This window comes from Terrapene carolina, unplaced genomic scaffold (assembly GCF_002925995.2).
Source record: "Terrapene carolina triunguis isolate 2854851 unplaced genomic scaffold, T_m_triunguis-2.0 Scaffold62, whole genome shotgun sequence".
In the NCBI taxonomy this organism is placed as follows: Eukaryota; Metazoa; Chordata; order Testudines; family Emydidae; genus Terrapene; species Terrapene triunguis.
The window spans coordinates 53,104,910-53,123,687 of NW_020664413.1; the positions used below are offsets into that span (position 1 = coordinate 53,104,910).

The following is an 18,778-nucleotide window of genomic DNA, read 5'->3' on the forward strand; positions in this document are numbered from 1 at the left end:
GCAAGAAGCTAGCTGAGGGCTGTGAGCAGAAGGGGCTGCAGCATCAAGGCAGCCAGCTCCCCATCACCTTCAGATGGCACTTCCTTAGAGTCCAGTGTGGTACAGGCAAGACAGGAGGAGGGAACAGACCTTCTACCCTCCCTTAGCTTGCTTCGCCTGAATCTTAGTGGTCGCTGGGTTTTGTCTTTTTGCTGAGACCTGCCACCCTTGGTGATCCTGCTGGAGATCTGCAGAGTCCTGGATGCTCACCGACTGATGAAAAGGGCGGAATACAGAACAAAAGTAAGTAGTACATCTCATTTTTTAAATAAAAGATGACAAATGCATTTATTACTTTTGGTTTGTACAAAAGCATAGCTTAAATGCAGCCTGATGTAAACTTTTGTGTCAAATATTTAACCCTTTTAATTCCAATGAGTTTCTGGATTAATGTTTGTAGATCTGTTCTCCTGCAAGGATCTCTTTTTAGGGAAAAGATACTGTAATATTACAAGAGCCAACTTCTGTGGTTCTTAGCCAATCAAAAGTTTCATTTGGCTCTAAGTGACTGGAGTGTCAGATACTTAATGAATTTGATCACATGAAACATGAGCCATGCTGAAATGACCTGCTCACAAGTAAATTTATCTACTGTGTATCAGTTCTTTGATACAACACATGCATTAGCAAACCCTGGACCATTAACGTGATATCTTAGCAAACACTGATAAACTTGGATGTAAAAATAGAATAACAGTTTGACATTTCTTTGCCACTTAGTACAAGCCAGGAGCAGTTTAAGAAAACTTGTGTGATTCCAAGATGTCATTGTTTTAGGGAGGAACCCATTTTTTGTAAAGTCAAAAGATATTTTCATTTTATTTTTGACAGTGGGGTTTCCTCAATGATCTGAATACAGGCATTATTTCCTATATTGTTTGGGGAATGCGGGGGGGAAAGGGATCTGAGGCAACTTAAATTTACCCAGCACCCAGCTCCTACCACCACAACAGCATCTACTTTCTCATTGTGAGGGTGAAAAAGTAGTCTTTGCTGACAGCATCTTTATTGCTGTTCCAATGTTCACTTGAGTGGATGGGTGCTCCCATTGTTATGAATACAGAAAATAAGCATGTCACCTCACTGAGACCCCTATTCAACGAGAGTCCCCAGAGTGGGAATCCTGAGGTTACTCCCAAACTTAGTTCTCCCACAAAGCAGGTCTTGAAATGCTTGAGTGCCATCAAAAGGAACACAAAGAGCTGTATTTCTGTTCTTGCCATTCAACATCCAGTTGAAGTTTTCTGGAACTCTGGCTCGATGTATGTAGTATTTCTTAATGGCTGTACAAATGCACAGATGCAAAACTAATTTAGGATTAAAGATAGTTATGAGGAATGGGTGCAAGTGATGCCTGTGCACTTTGGCAAAATTAAGCATAATTAAATTGGTGGATTCATGCAGTTTTTGATATACCATTGAAAAGGACTCCATTTTAATTAACATTGATAAGAAAACTACTCATCAGTGAAAATGCAATTAGAAAGACATTACGAACAGTTTATAGCTTGGAGGTGTTCACTGATAAGGGAGAGTGGAATCATTACTATTAAAGGTTCATCCTCTTAAGTGTCGCAAATGGTTTCCCCAATAAGCTAGTGTGTTTCACGGTGCTGTACAAATAAAAGTTGCTGGGAAAATATGAAACATCTGTATTACACTCAATCCCTTAAAGGTTATTTGATGGATGAAAAATGAACCAAATGCATTTAAAATAAATGCATATTACAATATCACATGTACTGATTTTTACAAAATTATTACTTATGTGCACAGTCCTGATATCTATAGACATGGCACTGTGAAGAAAGCTCGGTTCTTAAGAAGTTATTTTCTAGATACTTGTAAGAGTGATGCAGTTTGCGGTCAGTCTGATCATAATGTCCCTTCAACTTTGGTACATTCAGTGCAAAATATTTTTGGGAATTTCTTACTCATATAAAAATAAAAGGCATTTTTTTCCTTGAGAGTGCTTAAAGAATAAAACACTAGCACAATGTCTGTTTATGCATGAAAAGTGAAATGAACAGAAATAACATTTAGTATGCTAGTTTCTTATTTACACTCTGAGGAACTTAACATAATGAACCTATAAAAATAAAGAGAAGTCACTGTGTACGTTTTTTTCCTGATATGCTGTGGTAAATTGATACTTATTTTTTAAAACAGTTTCCATGCAGTATAAAGCATAAAATCAGTCATTATTAAGTTCTCCTTATAATAGCTCATCATTTGCCATACACGCGCCACTTGCATATACATTTTCACAAACCTCCTTATTGCAAGCCATTGTTGTGACATCCCTTGCTACTGATTTTCCTTCAAATTCACTTCTGGCCCAGGAAGCTGAAATCTATGATGCACACCATGCAGGGACTCGTAGTCTTAGGTATAGCAAGTAATGGATATTCTGTTATAGTATATGGCATAAAGTAACGTATCTTTAGGAAACTTTTTTTTTAATAAAGAATTCCATAGTTTGATTTTAGCTAATTTAGGGGTGGACTAAACGATTTCACATTTTGACTTGAACTTTACATTCAAGGACTTTGGTGAAATCCAGTTTCAAGATACTTATCAGATTTTGCAGTAGCCACCTTGCTGATCATGCATGGTCACATCTTTTGCTTGGGCCATAACAAACATGGCAGTCAAGAAAAACTGTTTATTGCAAGACTGTTAGTTTTCCCTGCACACCAGGCGCACTCCAGTATTACCGTAGATTACTCCACCACTATCACAATGCTTGTAACTGCTTCCGAAGCTAGATTTACTCATTGATGGAAATCTCATTATTTGAATTGTATTGTAAAACAATTTTCCTCTAAGAATCCAATACAAATGTTCATTCATTCTTGAGAGGACAGATCCACAAACGTCCAAAGAGCTGGGCACTGTGGTTTGCGTATCACTCAAGTCCAAAGGTACTTGTCTCTTCAACTGCTGTCAACAGTTTCTCACAGAGCATGGAGAATGATGGGTAAGGGGGAAGGTCAAGACGATTGAAACATGTATGAGCCCTGCAAAAAAAAAAGTGGCAAATAAGCAAAGGTTATTTAGAAATTCAAATGAAAGTAACTGAAAATTCAGGTGCGCTAGAAGGTCCTTTCAAATAACCATGCTTTGTGAAATGATATTGTGTTACTGAAGACTGTTATTTTCAAGTTAAAAAAGAATTGTCAAAGATACTTTGATACCGTAATGTGGATCACAGGTAGTAGCCTAAATTTTGCCTGTAAAATGTGCACACACAAAATGTGTAATTTAGGGGCACAATTGAGGCAGTCTGTTTTGAAAACTTGGCTTAAAATACATACTTTTAAAATTAGTATTTTCTATTAAAAAATAGTGATATTTGAATACTAGGTCTGTAATCATGAGCAGGTTATTTCTGAAGAATGAATGCACATAAATTAGATAAAGTTAGTGAAATACTAGAAAATACGCATAGGGAACAGTCCTACTGACAGGAGATAGACTAGTTAGCAAACTAGGTCTTTTCCATTGATAATTTCTCTGGGCCAGAGCCTCAGCTGGTGTAAATCAGTGTAGCTTCCTTGAAGTCAGTGCAGGTATGTTGATTTACACCAGTCGAGGATCTGATCGTGGCAATCTATTACAGAGAAATATATTTAGTAGTTAAATGAATGTGGGGGGAGGGATAGCTCAGTGGTTTGAGCGTTGGCCTGCTAAACCCAGGGTTGTGAGTTCAATCCTTGAGGGGGGCCATTTGGGGATTTAGTTGGGGATTGATCCTGCTTTGAGCAGGGGGTTGGACTAGATGATCTCCTGAGGTCCCTTCCAACCCTGATAATCTATGTATATAATTCTCAAACACACTCTAGCTTTCTTGACAGGACAGGGATATATTTCTCCCCTTGATTTCTATGATCTGCCTATCACAATCTCTATGCACATTGTGAAAAGGTCCTACAGACCCCATCCTCTGACTAGAGGAAGGACCAGAGTTGCCTGAGTTTGATATAGAGATTTATGAGTAGCAGGGTAATTCCATCCTGCTCCCACTGAAATAAATGGCACAGCTCCAAGTGACTAATGCAAGTAGGATCTTTTGGGAGAGGGGTTCTGAGATGAAAGTGCCAAGGATTTTTCATTTCCTCTTCTTCTTTGAAAGCTGACTAACCCTTTAGACCTTTGCTTTGGAAGATAAAAGTCCTTCTGTCTTTGGGTTTGGCCCTTAAAGGGGCAGGACTTTCTTTACATTTACTTTTTCCTTTTGCAATTACACCACACTGTTGTTTAAACCTGTTCTCGTTGGCAAGTAGAAACCTTTTCTGCAGTGGCCTGCCTGTCAGCACTTGAACAGCAAACATTTAAAAAACATGCAGCATAATACATTTAAGTGTATAATGTCAGGAACTCGCCCCTCACCAATTACTGAGACTCCCTATTCAACATACCCCATTCAGCTGTATTCAGAATGGCTACACTGGATTTACAGTGAGCCCTCTCAAAACAAGAAGGTGCCCAGCCCCCAGATGAACAAATCTAGGGACCATCATCTTAAGTGCCAATCAGATCCTAACTACCAGGTTGGAACATGAAGAGAAGAGGTGAGTCATTCTAGCTTGTTTATAAACACAGAAGCTAAGAGTTCATTACAATTCCTCAGTGAAGGTGAAACACTGAATTAGCAAACAGCATTGTAGTGTCATAAAAATACCAGGCTTTGGGAAACACACAGTATGCAGGGCCAGATTATCATTATAAACATTAGACCAAACTTCGGGTGTACTGCTGTGGTAGAAAAAATATTGTATTTTGCTCCATCCAATTATTGTAGACTTAACAGAACTCTGTCAGAATAAGAATGTTTTTCAGCAGGTAGAGTTAACACCCCATGGGGCTGCTCTTTTTCCCCCTTCCTCCCTCCCAATCCACTAGAGAGATCAACCCTTGCCTGCCTGGAAAGGGAGCAGATCAGCAGAATCTGTGTACCTCTCTTCTCTTCCCAGAACATTGTGGAAAGCTATCTGTGGGATCCAGGAAGTGTGCTTTGAGGATCTAACTTTCCTGCAGAGTTCCTCCATGCTGGGGACCCTTGTTAAGGTGTGTGTTTGGGGGGGAGGGAGGGCAAAGACTGTAGGAAGGCTTACAATTAGAGCAGTGCTGTCAGGTAGCTAGATTGCCCTGTATATCCACCAATTCTCTGGGTTCAATTTAGACCTTGGAAGATCCATGGTGGCCTAACCTCCTGCATCTGGTGGGTGGGTTCAACTGATTCCCTCTCCTTAACCCTCTGGAAGGAGAATTTGGAGGAAACATTATGAAAGAAACTTCATAGAGCTTCTCTTTCCATCAGGCCCACAGGAGGGGAATGTGGACCATTGAAATAATCTTCCTGGCATCCTCTGGCTGCTCACACAACCAGCAGAATGATTTCCTCTTGCTTCTGCCGATTAATGCATTCAGAAAGGGTGTGGAAGGAGAGGAGTTTCTTTGAAACAGACATCCACTTGTTAGAATTATGCATCATACATACTGTGGGCTAAACAACCACAAATTATAAAAAAACATGATGCATGAATCAATAAGGGATTCATTGCAAGCTAACAATCTTGCATCTTGGAAGACAAGTTGGGTTTTCTTTCAGTTTTTGAGGATGATTTTGTCATAGTGTATTGAAAATGTGATCATCATTTTCTTTAGAGAGCTGACTCATTTTTAAAAATAAAGGTATTGATTTTGTTGAGGAAATGTGCTCTTCTTCTACCAGACAAAGGACTCTGTCATTCTGCAAGGAGAGTGATTTTACTGTGAATACTGCTTTCCCAGGACATTTCAAGCTAACTGTATGCTATGTTCATCTTTCTGCTCTCACATTTTCTGATAAAGGAAAATGTATCTTAGTTCCTGGAGTCCTGACATTCAATCACTTCCCCCTTCACTGACGTTCAAACAGTATTATAGACAAATTAACTTTTAAGTCCAAAGTCCAGTACCTTAGCAATAACAGAAGAATGCTGTTCGCGTGCAAATGTTTAGATATGCATTATCACTAGCTGCTATATAATTAACACTACCAACTTCTAAACATTTAAGAAACAGAGAGCAAAAGTTCCCCTAGTGATATCTGATTTAGCCTGATGTACAATAAGATAAACAAGCTGGAAGTAAAAGTGGTGACAGGGACAGCAGGGGCAAAACTAAACTAGAACTAACTAACTTTTTCAGTGCATTCACATGCCACTAACATAAAGGGCAGTGATAGAAGCCAGGCAATTTGACATGCAAGTTACAGAAGTTTCATTGTTCTGGTTCAATAAGGCTGATTATAACATGATCAGAACTATGGAAGCTATGGAATCATCTCATAGACTCACACACTTTAAGGTCAAAAGGGACCATTATGATCATCTAGTCTGACCTCCTGCACAACGCAGGCCACACAATCTCACCCACCCACTCCTGTAACAAACCCCTAACCTATGCCTGAGTTATTGAAGTCCTCAAATCGTGGTTTAAAGACCTCAAGGTGTAAATTCCAACCAGTGTAAATTCCTCAAGGTGCAGAGAATCCTCCAGCAAGTGACCCGTGCCCCATGCTGCAGAGGAAGGCGAAAAACCTCCAGGGACTCTGCCAATCTGCCCTGGAGGAAAATTCCTTCCTGACCTCAAATATGGCGATCAGTTAAACCCTGAGCATGTGGGCAAGACTCACCAGCCAGACACCCAGGAAAGAATTCTCTGTAGTAATTCAGATCCCACCCCATCTAACATCCCATCAGCCCATTGGGCATATTTACCTATGATAATCAAAGATCAATTAATTGCCAAAATTAGGCTATCCCATCATACCGTCCCCTCCATAAACTTATCAAGCTTAGTCTTGAAGCCAGATATGTCTTTTGCCCCCACTACTCCCCTTGGAAGGCTGAATCATCTAATCAATCTGTTATCTGTATTAGCCTTCCTTAGCTCTACAGAGCCTGGAAAAGGGAATGGCTACTTTAAAATGTTTTCATTCATTTATTTCTTCTCTCTGGTATGAATAAAAAAACCCCAAAACCTTGACTTGTAATTTGAGAGCCAGATTTTGCCAGTTGTACCAGACTCCACAAGTGGTCCCATTGAAATTGGAGGGACTATTCACAAAATAAAAACACTAATCACCGAGAGTGAGGGTAAAAGAATTTGTCCCTAGGTTAATCCAAAACCCTAGAATCATTAGGCATCAAAGAGCTTCAGGGTGAAATTTTCAGTGGGTGTCCAACAATTCATCCACATCTGCAGGATCTCTTTTAGGAGCCTGCTGAAAGTTTGCCACTCAGTGTCTTTGTTAAGATAGGTAGCTTCAGCCAGTGCTACTCAGTGTTTGCACAGTAAAGCCTTTGAAGCTGGTGGAGCTTAGGCTGAAGCTGCTCTGCACACAGGAACTGGAGATGTTAGAAAAGCAAACACATAGTTTACATTCTGCTCAGAGCTAAGTTTGAGATGGACGCTGTAAATCATGTGTTTCCTATGGGATTAGGGTACCATGTCTTGAGCACTGGGAGTGGCTGACTCATGACAAATAAACTTGTGTTATTTGGCTCTCATATTTGTAAAAATATCTTAAAACGGTAGTAAAGTTGTGGCCCAGTGTCTCCAAAGCAAGGGAATTGAAAGTTAAAGATCAAGGGCCATATTCACTGCCATGGGCAATGAGGCAAGCAGCTGGCACCCTCCCTGCACCCACTGGGCTGAACTGGTAAAGGCGCTCAGCACATATCTCCACTCTCTTTCTCTAAAGTGAAGCAGTTTTATTTTACAGCTGGAGCCACGCAGTAGCCCTGCCAGAAGAAACTCCCTCAGTGAGGTGCGGAATCTCCTGGCTTGTCCTGCCCCTTCCCACTGTGTAGACTGTACCCGCTGGCTCTGGTTTCCATGTCAGAATGAGCAGCTTACAGGAGTGTGGCCCTGTTCCAGGTTGGATCCTGCTGCCTAAGAGGTGAATTTGGTCCCAAGTCTCTGTATCTATGCACAATAAATGGGTAAAGCGGGTTCATCAGTTATATTAGTAGTCAGCTAGTTTGAGCCTTCCCTTTGAGTTCCCCTGCTTTGGTGGGTTTTTATGGGTCCAGAACACTATTTTAATGGAACTGTCACAATTTATTTTCTTTCTCCCGTTTTTAAGTTACTTTAAAAATCATCAATACTATACCCCCCAAAATATTTACTTTTACAGATAATGAGAGGTCCAGCAAGGAATTTAATGAATTAATTTGTCACGTTCCTCCTCACAGTAGCCAGATTATCAATCCTGGAAAATCTGATTTCCAGTTATTTGTGCCTCCCAGGCCAGTATCCTGCCACACTGGTCAAATATGTATTTTGTGTCCACTTACATCTAGCTATTAAGGCCCCGATCTTGATGACATATACACACATTCTTAACTTTATTACCAGGAGTAGCCCATCAAATCTAATGGGACTCCTCATCAAAGTGAAGTTAAGCAGGATTGAGATCTTAGATTGCAAACCTTTTGGGGCAGGAATTGTCTTTTTGATGTGAAATGTGCCCAGTGAATGGTGCCCTAATCCTAACTGGGACCTTTTATTTAATAATAATATTTCAGTACTGCCTAAAGTCTGTCTTAGAAACTGAATATTAGAAGTTACAAAAATTACAATAATCTCTTTTCCTACTTAAGTATCGGTATAAAATGGAATGGCACTGCTGAAGTCCAGGTTCATTCAAGAAAATGCAACGGTTTATATTTTTAAAATGCTGTAGGAACATAATCTATTTCTCATTTCAGTAACAATCACTCTCTGAGGCATGCCTAGGTGGCTGACACACAGAATACCTTTTGACCCTAAAAGATACTACAGTAATTGTTTTGAAATATAAACTTAGAATTCTCTTAATGTACCTTTGACCTTCAGCTGAGTGGCTCCCATTTATACCCTTAGCTGACAAGGTGGTTTTGTGCTAGAGCTACTGACTCCACAAACTTGTACACTGGGTCTGTGCATTTCAACTACATAGTACTACTGTTTATACTTTGACTTTCTATCTGGTAATCAAAATTAGTAATGTATCCATTTCCAACCAGTGCAAATTCCTCTAAATGCTACAGAATTGGATGATGGCAAATCTTCCCCAAATGTATTAATCTGCAAAACTGACCTCACTGTAGAGAAGTTCTTGTTAATATAGAGTTCAGTCAGATCCTGGCTCATATGTCATCAGTCTTTGATACTGTAGATCATTTAAGACCACAGTTCTTTTCCTGGCATCACAAAAGGAAAAATGAGGAAAGCAATTCCTTCCTTACTTTTTCCTCTTGCCACTCTGATCATGTCACTTTTCACCTTGAATTCTTTCACTGACTTCCGCTCTTCAAGGCCTTGTGCAATTCAGCTCTTCCTTACATCCAGCTCATTTCTTTCTACTCCCCTTTTCACTTGGCCGAAGCCTCTCTACTACTTGCTCCCTTTACAATCTTCACCCTCTCTTAACATCGTGTTTTGCCTTCTTCTGTCGCAAGATTTCTACACAACGCTGAAGTCACGCTGGCCCTCCTAGGGACTGAACTAGAATGTAAATACATTGGGTCTCTTTAATCTAGAGCTGATATCCATTTTCTGGCAATGACCAATAACTTACCTTTCAGAGAACATCATATATGCTATTTTAGGGAAGCAATGCCTAATTTTATGACAAACAAAAAACCCATAAATTTTAGAAGAGAAGTTGTAAACCTGGTAAAGTAGAATGAATTGAATTAAGGTACAGACTTAAGCACAATTAGTTTGTCTTTCCCACAACGCAGGGAAACAACCTCTTCAGTTCGAAGAAATACAGATATGTCATACACACTGCAACAAGTAGGAAGTAGAGCGTCCCCTGCGGCAGAGCATACCCAGTCAATCAATGACAGCTATTTGTTTCTCAAGCAGCTTCTGCATAACCCCAATAGTTAGCAGTAGGGATAGTTGAGAATATCAAAATATCTATTGTGACTGGCTCACACAGAACTGAAGTCTATCCAAGTAGTTCAAAATTTACTTAGATTAAAAAAACAACAACACCCAAAACATACACACACACACTTTTACCTGGGAAGAGCAGTGATTTTCCCCCATTTTTCTACACAGAATCTTCTTGGCCCATTGCTCCCTCTTAGAGATGCAAACCCCTCATAAGGTATGCTGGATGTGCCTGTAACAAACTACCAACACAAAAAGAACAATATGGATGACAGATATACAACCTCAGGGTCCTGTGAATGCTCATGCATAAGTAACTACTCACAGCAGTGTTCCCACTAAGTCAAGTTGCTCCTGTATAAGAGTTTGCAGGATCAGGCCTTATTTGAAGGGGAAGCAGGAGTATTAAAATCCTGTTTAAAATGTAGGGGAAGGAAAGTGGCATATTTCTTGATTAGCACTCTAGGAGGGAGGGCTTACTAGCCTAATTTCTGTTACAGATTTCACTTATAGACAGCTAGTATATAAGAGTAACTATGATGCACAATCAGTGTAGAATTAAAATCACATTACTAGTATCATCAAGCTAATAAATAAAAAAGTGAGGAGGGAGAAAATAAAACACACTTAATAAGGTTTAAGAGGGACTAACTAATAAGTAAATTACCATATATGATGTTACATTTATGTCGTGCCTTTCATCCAGCTGGATTTCAAAGCACTTTACAAACTTTACTAACTGATATAAGCTAAGAGCCAAGTTCTGCAGTTCTCATTTAGGTAAAATTCCCATAGATTTCAGTGAGAATTTCTTATGACATTGTACAGAGCAGCAGGGCTGGCTCTAGTGTTTTTGCCGCCCCAAGCACACACACAAAAAAAAAAAAAAAAGGCCACGATCGCGATCAGCGGCAATTCGGCAGCAGGTCCTTCGCTCCGAGAGGGAATGACGGCCCCGCTGCCGAAAGGCCGGACGTGCCACCCCCCATCCTCATTGGCTGCCCCAGGCACCTGCTTGCTAGGCTGGTGCCTGGAGCCGGCCCGCAGAGCAGATTTGACTAGAACCATTCATCGATAAGAGAGTCTTGTGACAAATAGAGCCTACTTATTTTTTAATGGTCTGTGATACAACACCTATCTAAAATATTTTTTTGACCTGCAGTTGCAGAATCCCTACACTGTATTATAATTACAAAGGGAAATCTTAGCAATAAAGTTACACAGCCATCTATGGTCCTGCATCAAAAGGGACACCTCAGTAATATTTCCCACATAGCATTTACACAGAGCCAGCTGTAACAGGAAAAAGGCAGTTTAGTAATACAGTTAACATGATGATCAGATGCTAGTTCTGAAATGTTTAAAAACAATGGATTTGAAACCAGTGCAATTATGTGGCAAACACAGATAAAATCAGATCTGGCCCCTTCTAAAGAATTTGGTGTGCTAGAGGTACCTGTATTCGATTACATGTAACTCTGTGAAAAACCCATATGCGTTAAAATTCCTCTACTGCCTTCAGTGTTGTTGAATCCTTCATCAGGTAAATGAATTCCACAGGTGGACATACTGTGTGAAGCAGTGTTTCTATTTATTTGTTCTTAATTTACTAGCTATCAACTTAGTGAAGACCTCTTGTTTTCATGTTATATGAAAGGATAATAATGGGAGACTGGATCAGTTTCAGTATCATTTTCATAATTCTGAACACCTCAGCCAAGGCCTCCCTAGCTCTTCTCTGAATAATCTTCAAAGGTAAATACTATCATGTTTTTTTCCTTTCCTTGGAATACAAATTTTGAGGATTTTTTTTAGTTAAATAATAAAAATCACCACCACCCAACACTCATACTGGTATTGGTAAATTTCTATCGAGTGGAATTATGTTTTTAGTTAGCTCTGACATTTCAATTATTTACAGTAAGCATCTGGAGACTGCTGAGTTACCAGGCCATTCCCCTGTCCTGACATCAAACTATCTGAAGGTTTCATTGTCCGAAACTGACGAAGTATTTTAACATTTAATGTGAAATGAGGGTATATATTTTTATACAAATCTACTGATCTCTCACCTGTAATAGCCTTAGCCGTTGTTCATTGTTGAATCTTTCTACAGCAGCCCAGAACCACCGAATTACAATGTGATTGTCGTGGTAACCTGTTAGATCAACAACAAAAAGCCCCATTACCCATGAATGGCCTTCCCCAGCTCAGTCTTAGCCTCCATACTTATAATCAAATATCAGCAAAAGACAGCAAGTGAGACTAACCCAGGGCTCTTATCAGGGTCATTGCACGTTGCTCCAAATTAAAGGCAGACATTCAGTTTCCCTTTTGTAAACACTTAAACCATTAGCAAGTCATTCATCTGAGTTGCCAACTCTTGTGACATTAGGTTTTTGTTTTTTTATGTTTTTTTTAAAAGCTGCTCATGATGCCAGTAGCAATTGCAGCCACCTCACTCAAAACAGCTGTCATCTCATTGTTCTTGATGGGACTGAAGCAGGACTGCACTCAGATAGGCTCACTACCAGTTCCAGATAGCCTTTGGAAATGGAAGTGAAGTGGTCCTTACTAAAGATGGCTGCCTTACCACTCTCTTTATGCAGTCAGGCTGGAGAAAAATCAGAGAACAGTTGAATGTAAGAGCAAGGAGAAAGACTGAGCATAATGGGGATGTGAGAGGGGTTTGGAGTCACATATAACATGAACCTTTACCTGCTGCTGTAAACGAACTCCGAGAACACCTTTATGTCAAAGGTTTGCCTACTCACTTTCAGATGCCATCAACCTCTCTGTAAATTCAAAATATAAACATGCTCTTGCCGTTTGGGATCTTACCCCTTTTATCAACTAAAATGACTGCTCCTAATTCAAAAGCTAACTAGGAAAATTAAGACATTCCAAAATTAGTTTAAAATGGGCTCCAACACTTATTAAATTGACATATTTCATAGAATAGGTTTAGCAAAATCTTAGACAAAGGGCACTTCGAGGTTCATTCATGCGGTACCAGAGCTAACTTTGACTAGGAAAAAAAAAAAAAAATCAATGTCACCTCCTCTATACTCTGTGTTGTTTCTCCAGTCACTTAAGTCAATTTCTGCCGTGCCAGCAATAACCAGTTCCAATTCTCTTGCATCAAATACAGACACCAGCCTAGCGTCAACAACCTGTGAAAGGAAATAAAATACATAGAAACGTGTCCTCATTGTTTCTGTTATTTTTGCCTCCTACTAAACAGACTCCCCAGTTACTAATGCTGTATCATTTTTCAAGTAATGTTCTGGCTTGTTCAATGAATGGGGAGGCTTAAGGTTAAAACTTTTTTCAAAAGATGCAAATATGTGGACTATTCTTCCACTGGGTTTCATATTGTAACTACATTCAGTTTCATTAGAAGCTCATAGTATTTAGAAGGAAAATGATTTAGAAAAATAATACAGAAATACTTCCAGGGCAATAAGGATCAATATATTCAAGGTTCATGTTCAAGGTGGAAAATGTAAAGGAAAACATCTTGAAATATACTCAGCCAATTGTGTAATGCTGGACATGGAGTAAAAAATTCCTTCCTGAGTTCAACTCTCCTTATTATCTGAGTTTGCACTGCTGCTAAGGCAAATAGTGGTAATAATGTTTTCCATTTCTTTAGAATGTAGTCATGTTATTTGACTCAATGACCTCCAACAAGCGACCTCCACATATATAAGACAACATTTGATTATTATGAAATACCTTAGGTCTACTGTAGGATACATATGACTCTCACTCCTATGTTTTCTAAATACTGTGTGATTGGGTGTATTAGAAATGCAAGTATAGAGAAAGGTAGATAATATACACATGGGAACTAGAGTTGAGTAGGATTTCTTACCTCATAGAAACCTCGAACTAGACTTTCTGTTTGCTGCACAACCCCTCTCTCAATTCTCCATTTCACCATTCTCTCTATGTATTCTTTTTTGTTCTTCTCTGTGACTGGGATGTTGGCACCCCCTGGTTTCAATTCCCGTTCAGTGATCTTAGAGGAAAACCACCACCAAAATAATATAAAAGGACAACAAAAATATATTATAAACTCAAGCTTTTAATTAAATATGTAGCGCTAATTCCCCAATATCATAGGCCAAGCACAGATTGGTTTAACAGACTGGAGTACATAAACTCAGACAGATGACATGAAATTGAAATCCCCATTTTCACCAGATCATGTCAAGTACAAAGTAAGAAGAAGCAACTTCAAAATAAGAGATACAAACCAGCTTCTGCATTCTTTAGGTATTGCATTGGTAGGTAACGAATGATAATCTCTCTATAGGTTTTTCAATTGTTCATATCAACCAAGATTTTTATTAATGAACTCAAATCAGCTGGGAATGACATCATTTTTCAGTCCAAAGAAACAGTTACCTAACAACAGAATATAAAGAGGAAAGGAAAGGAAAGTAGCAATCTTGCACACCTGCCCAAAAACTTCTTCATTTACAGTGAATGTGAGATCTAGGATATCATGTATATCGTTGTCTTTCATCCACTGCAAACTCTGGTGGAACTCCTCATCAAGGTATTCCAAGTCACTCAGGTCACAGAGTCTAACATAAACAAGAAGAAAATATACAAATATAGCTGACAGCAGTAGTGCATGCTCATTAACAGAGCTGAGACAGGACAGCCCTACAAAACAAACAGAATAAAGGGAGCTCAGAGAAATCAACAGAACAAAGAACAATGGTTACTGGATTCCTTTGTGCTGACGTTCTTAAGTCAAGTTAGTAGAAACTATTCTGAATCTCTGTATTTGCCTAGCAATGGTAATAGCAACTATTTGCATAACTCTCATCTCTTTGTTGTTAAACTACAAAACCCTAAATTTCCATTTTAAAGACCTTTTGCTTGTAAATTTCACTTTATTTCAAATTCTGGCCACTTGCACCATATTTCAATGACTTATTTTGACTATGGATTACAAAAAATGCTATTAATAGTAAAGATCAATATGTGACATATAATTCATCTCATAAAAGAAATAGGACCTTTTTATTAGTACTAACTAAGCTCTGCAATAAGGAGGATGCTCTTAATTTGTCACCTCCTGCTCTCTCCACTTTGCCAGTGATGCCAGCCTGGGTGATTTTGCCATAAAGCCCTTAAACATGGTGCGCCCTTCCAAATTTGGTTTGTGAGCCAACTGCCCTCTCCTCATTCAAGCACCTCCTTACCAATTGCGTCTTCCATGATCCCCACAAGAAGTCAGTCAACAATCATAATTATTATTACGGGATCAGATTCTGTCAGCCTTATTCACTTGAAGCAGAATCTTAATCTGTGAACAGCCTTACATTTAGGATCACTCAGAGAATAAGCTGCTACTCCACCAGGGGAATTTATTCTTGTGCCCACTCTAGGGCTGGTTCAGGCACATAGGGAAGATGGCTTGCATCTTCTCTAGCTAGAGACCACCGGGAGTGGTCTTGGGCTAAGGGTTACCTTAACTTGCATTCTGCAGCAATGGCCCTTAGCAGCTGTGCAGAATGGCTGGGACAACATTCCCCTTGCTGAGCCAGGAATGCCCCATGCACCAGTGCCTCCTGCAAAGACGTGTGCAGAGCTGGTTCAGACACCTTACCTGTGGAGCTGCAGACCCAGGAGGGAGTGCATGAGCAGGGGTATCCATAAAGCTGCTTTGTAGTGTCTTTCTGCTGGCCAGGCCATAAGGGGATCATGAACCAGGCCCTCTGTTTGTGAAGGTGGCAGAATCTGGCCCACAGCTCTTTAAAATACTGCTAACAAGCCACCATGACCAATAGATAACTAAACGAAGTAACCACATGATATTATTGCTGGAGTCCTTGTCTTTCAACCTCCCCCCCCCCCATACAGTTTTATTAGTCTCCCCCACCAGCTCCTCTGTCACATCACCTCTAGCCTAGGACTGTCAGCTCCTTGGGAGTGGGACGAGGCCTTTTAAAAAAAAATTCTGTAAAGCACCTACTACAGTTTTGGTTGCTGTAAAAATAAACTTGTATTATTTGCACAGCACCATAAATGTGAACGGTGCTTTACAGATAAATGTAAATCATCTTCGGAAATTCTCAGATGTGGCTTCTGATTTGGGGCTTCCTTTTTTGGGCCCTAAACTTGACACACATTAGATCTGATTTTCAGAGGTATTGAGCAACTGCAGTTCTTATTGTCTTCAGCTGAGCCCTGGAGATGCAGTACTTCTGAAAATCAGACCCAGTTAGGCACCTCAAAATGGAGGCAGCCAAAAATCAGAGACTGCTTTTGAAAACACTGATCTTAAAGTCTAAATAAGGTTTGATTCAGATCCTGTCCTATGAGTCATTAAAGACAAATGAACAAGTACTCTATTAATATCTGATGTTTCACTGCAGGATTTGAAGAGTACGATTTTATAGAAGGAACTGGTGATGTAATTGGTTGACAGGAATCACAAGGTTTTGATATTGATCAGCAACATCTTCAAAGTCATCAAGTAACTGGCTAGTACCATAAATGGGCCTTAATTTAGGTAACTATACTTTAAAGTAAATCTTGGATTAAAACTAAATGACCAAATTATATTGACCTATCTTCTTGGAGTCAAGAACCTGACATTTATTGCTGGTCAAAAACTGCATTTTCCATGAGAAAAAGAAAAATCAGAACATTTCTACTCACATTCTGAGGAGGGCTTTATAAAAGGGCCGTGTAAAGAAGGCATCTAACAAATACTGATGTATCAGAGCAAGACCAAGGATTCGACCACTGAACCTGAACCTGAAAGACAAAGGAAATGAGATTAACCAGTACACTCAGACTTTGTGTTTGTGTGCTGCCCTATCGTTTATCTGTGTACCAAGTTTAACAGTATATTTAAATCAGATAACTATAACTGTATTGTGGTAGCTTGGATTCTTTTTAGTTCTTAGTAGAATGTAGTGAAAAAACAGATCTGCAAGGCATGGAAAGTACCTGGGGTTTCAAAGCTGAAGTTGCCACTTTTCAGCTACTGAAAGCTAAACTGAACTCATTCTAACCCTACCAAACTAGGTTCTTTTTTCAAACCCTTGCTTCCAACATGACAGCTGTTTTCTGCCCCTCCGTCTCCTCACTCTCCCTTTCTGAGCACTGAGAGATTGACTCTGACAGATGATTCTAGGCATCCTTTTCTAGCTAGTGGGTGGCTCCATGCTCTTTTTCATGACTGGTGGATATTGGGCTCCATGTAACCTTTTTTTGGGGGGGTGGCTGGAAATTATCACCCTTACCATTCCATTTCCCCCCAAAAGCACCAACATGATTTAAACCCCCTTGTGCACTCATTGCTGCTGGAAGATTAGAAATTAGGAACGTGGCAACTTTGTTTGCAACACTAGGGCCTTCACATAGACTCTGTTAGACTCTAAGGGCACAATTCTGCTGTCAGAAATAATGGTGCATGTTGCAGAACATTGTGAAAAAAATCATTAAAGAAACTAGGCATGCCCTCCATATATCTGAAAGCAGATTCAAGCCTAATGCTCTCTCTGAAAGAAAATCAAGTTTCTACACTTCCTGGTAAGACATATAACTCAGAACTACTTTACTTGGGAAAATTAAGGCTTTGTTATGCCTGGCCCTACGCAGGGTGTGCAAGATGGGAAAGAGACACACAAAGCTTCCTCCCTCTGTGCACAGCTGCTTTCCTTGAACTCTCCCTGATGCTGACACTGGCACTAGTCTCTCCAGAAACAAATGGGTCGTGCCCCACTCACTCACTGGCCGGCTCTCTAGGTCCACATAGCTGGGGATAGGGAGAAGAGGGCCATGCACAGCCCTGCAGCTTGTTCTGCCAGACTGTCATGCTTTTTCAGATGCAGCATATACAGTTTGTTGTTGCTGAACTTCTGTATCCAATCTTGTATCAGAGTCCAACAGGTGCATTGCTTCAGCTGATGTGCAGGGCAGCCAGCAAATGGCGTAACTCTCAACTATACTTCATTGCAATGATTCTCCATCATTTGAGACCCTAATTTGCTTCTGTCCTACACAGACTTGCAGCTGTCACCCCATTACTGTAATTTAAACCCAGATTCTCAGCTAGCGTAAATGGCATGGATCCACTGACTTCGCTCGAGACGCACTGATTTATACCATCTTAGAATTTGGCCCTTAATCATGAAATTGAGATTACGTGTATATATAAAAAAAGATACATTTTATAGATATATATATTGAACATCATTTCAGGTTTTTTCCTCTGTTGTTTTTCAGATTTCTCATAGTACATCCTTTTCACAGATTTTAAAGGCTACTATCAGGTATATGGACCTTGATTAAATAGCAAAACACAAGAAGAGCTATCTCAATAGATTTTCCTCCACCAGATGTGGACTGCCTTACTGGGAACAATCTATATTCATTGAGAAATCCCAAACAAACAACATGCAATAAAAGCTGATTGAAATCTCTCGTACACTGAGTTGACCACAAGCCAATGTTTAATATAATCTGCTTTTCATGCACAAAAGACTGACAGTGCTTTGGTGAAGCAAATGTTTGCTCTTGTACAAAGTGTGGAGTTTCATGTAGTGAGCCAAAACCACAATACATATGTTCCAAATCTCATCTTTGCTGACTTTGTGAGAAACAAGAATATCTGTTACAACCAACAAGGAAAGAAAAAAAAAAAAAAAAAGAGGAAAGTCTAAAGAAATGCAATTATTTTACTGCTGGTTAAAAAGATCGAAAACTCTGCATTTGAACAAATATGAGCTGGTTCTCCACAAGTGGAAACAATAGAAAAAATAAGATTAGA

The 18,778-nt window shown here is 39.7% G+C and overlaps 1 protein-coding gene across 3 annotated transcripts in view; it reads right to left on the bottom strand.

The window, feature by feature from the left end:
* Positions 1-373: 373 nt before the first annotated feature.
* Positions 374-18,778, bottom strand: part of HECW2 (HECT, C2 and WW domain containing E3 ubiquitin protein ligase 2) — a 240,733-nt gene continuing 222,328 nt past the window's right edge. For 2 of the 3 annotated variants that reach the window (XM_024195306.2, XM_024195308.2), the window contains 7 exons: positions 16,660-16,758; positions 14,441-14,570; positions 13,853-13,999; positions 13,034-13,148; positions 12,048-12,133; positions 10,105-10,217; positions 374-3,059 (listed from right to left, as the gene is read on the bottom strand). In XM_024195306.2, coding sequence (XP_024051074.2) covers positions 2,948-3,059; positions 10,105-10,217; positions 12,048-12,133; positions 13,034-13,148; positions 13,853-13,999; positions 14,441-14,570; positions 16,660-16,758 — 802 coding nt within the window. In that variant the 3' untranslated portion in view covers positions 374-2,947. Of the gene's footprint in view, positions 3,060-10,104; positions 10,218-12,047; positions 12,134-13,033; positions 13,149-13,852; positions 14,000-14,440; positions 14,571-16,659; positions 16,759-18,778 lie in introns of those variants that run through there. The other variant, XM_024195310.2, reaches the window with a different exon arrangement.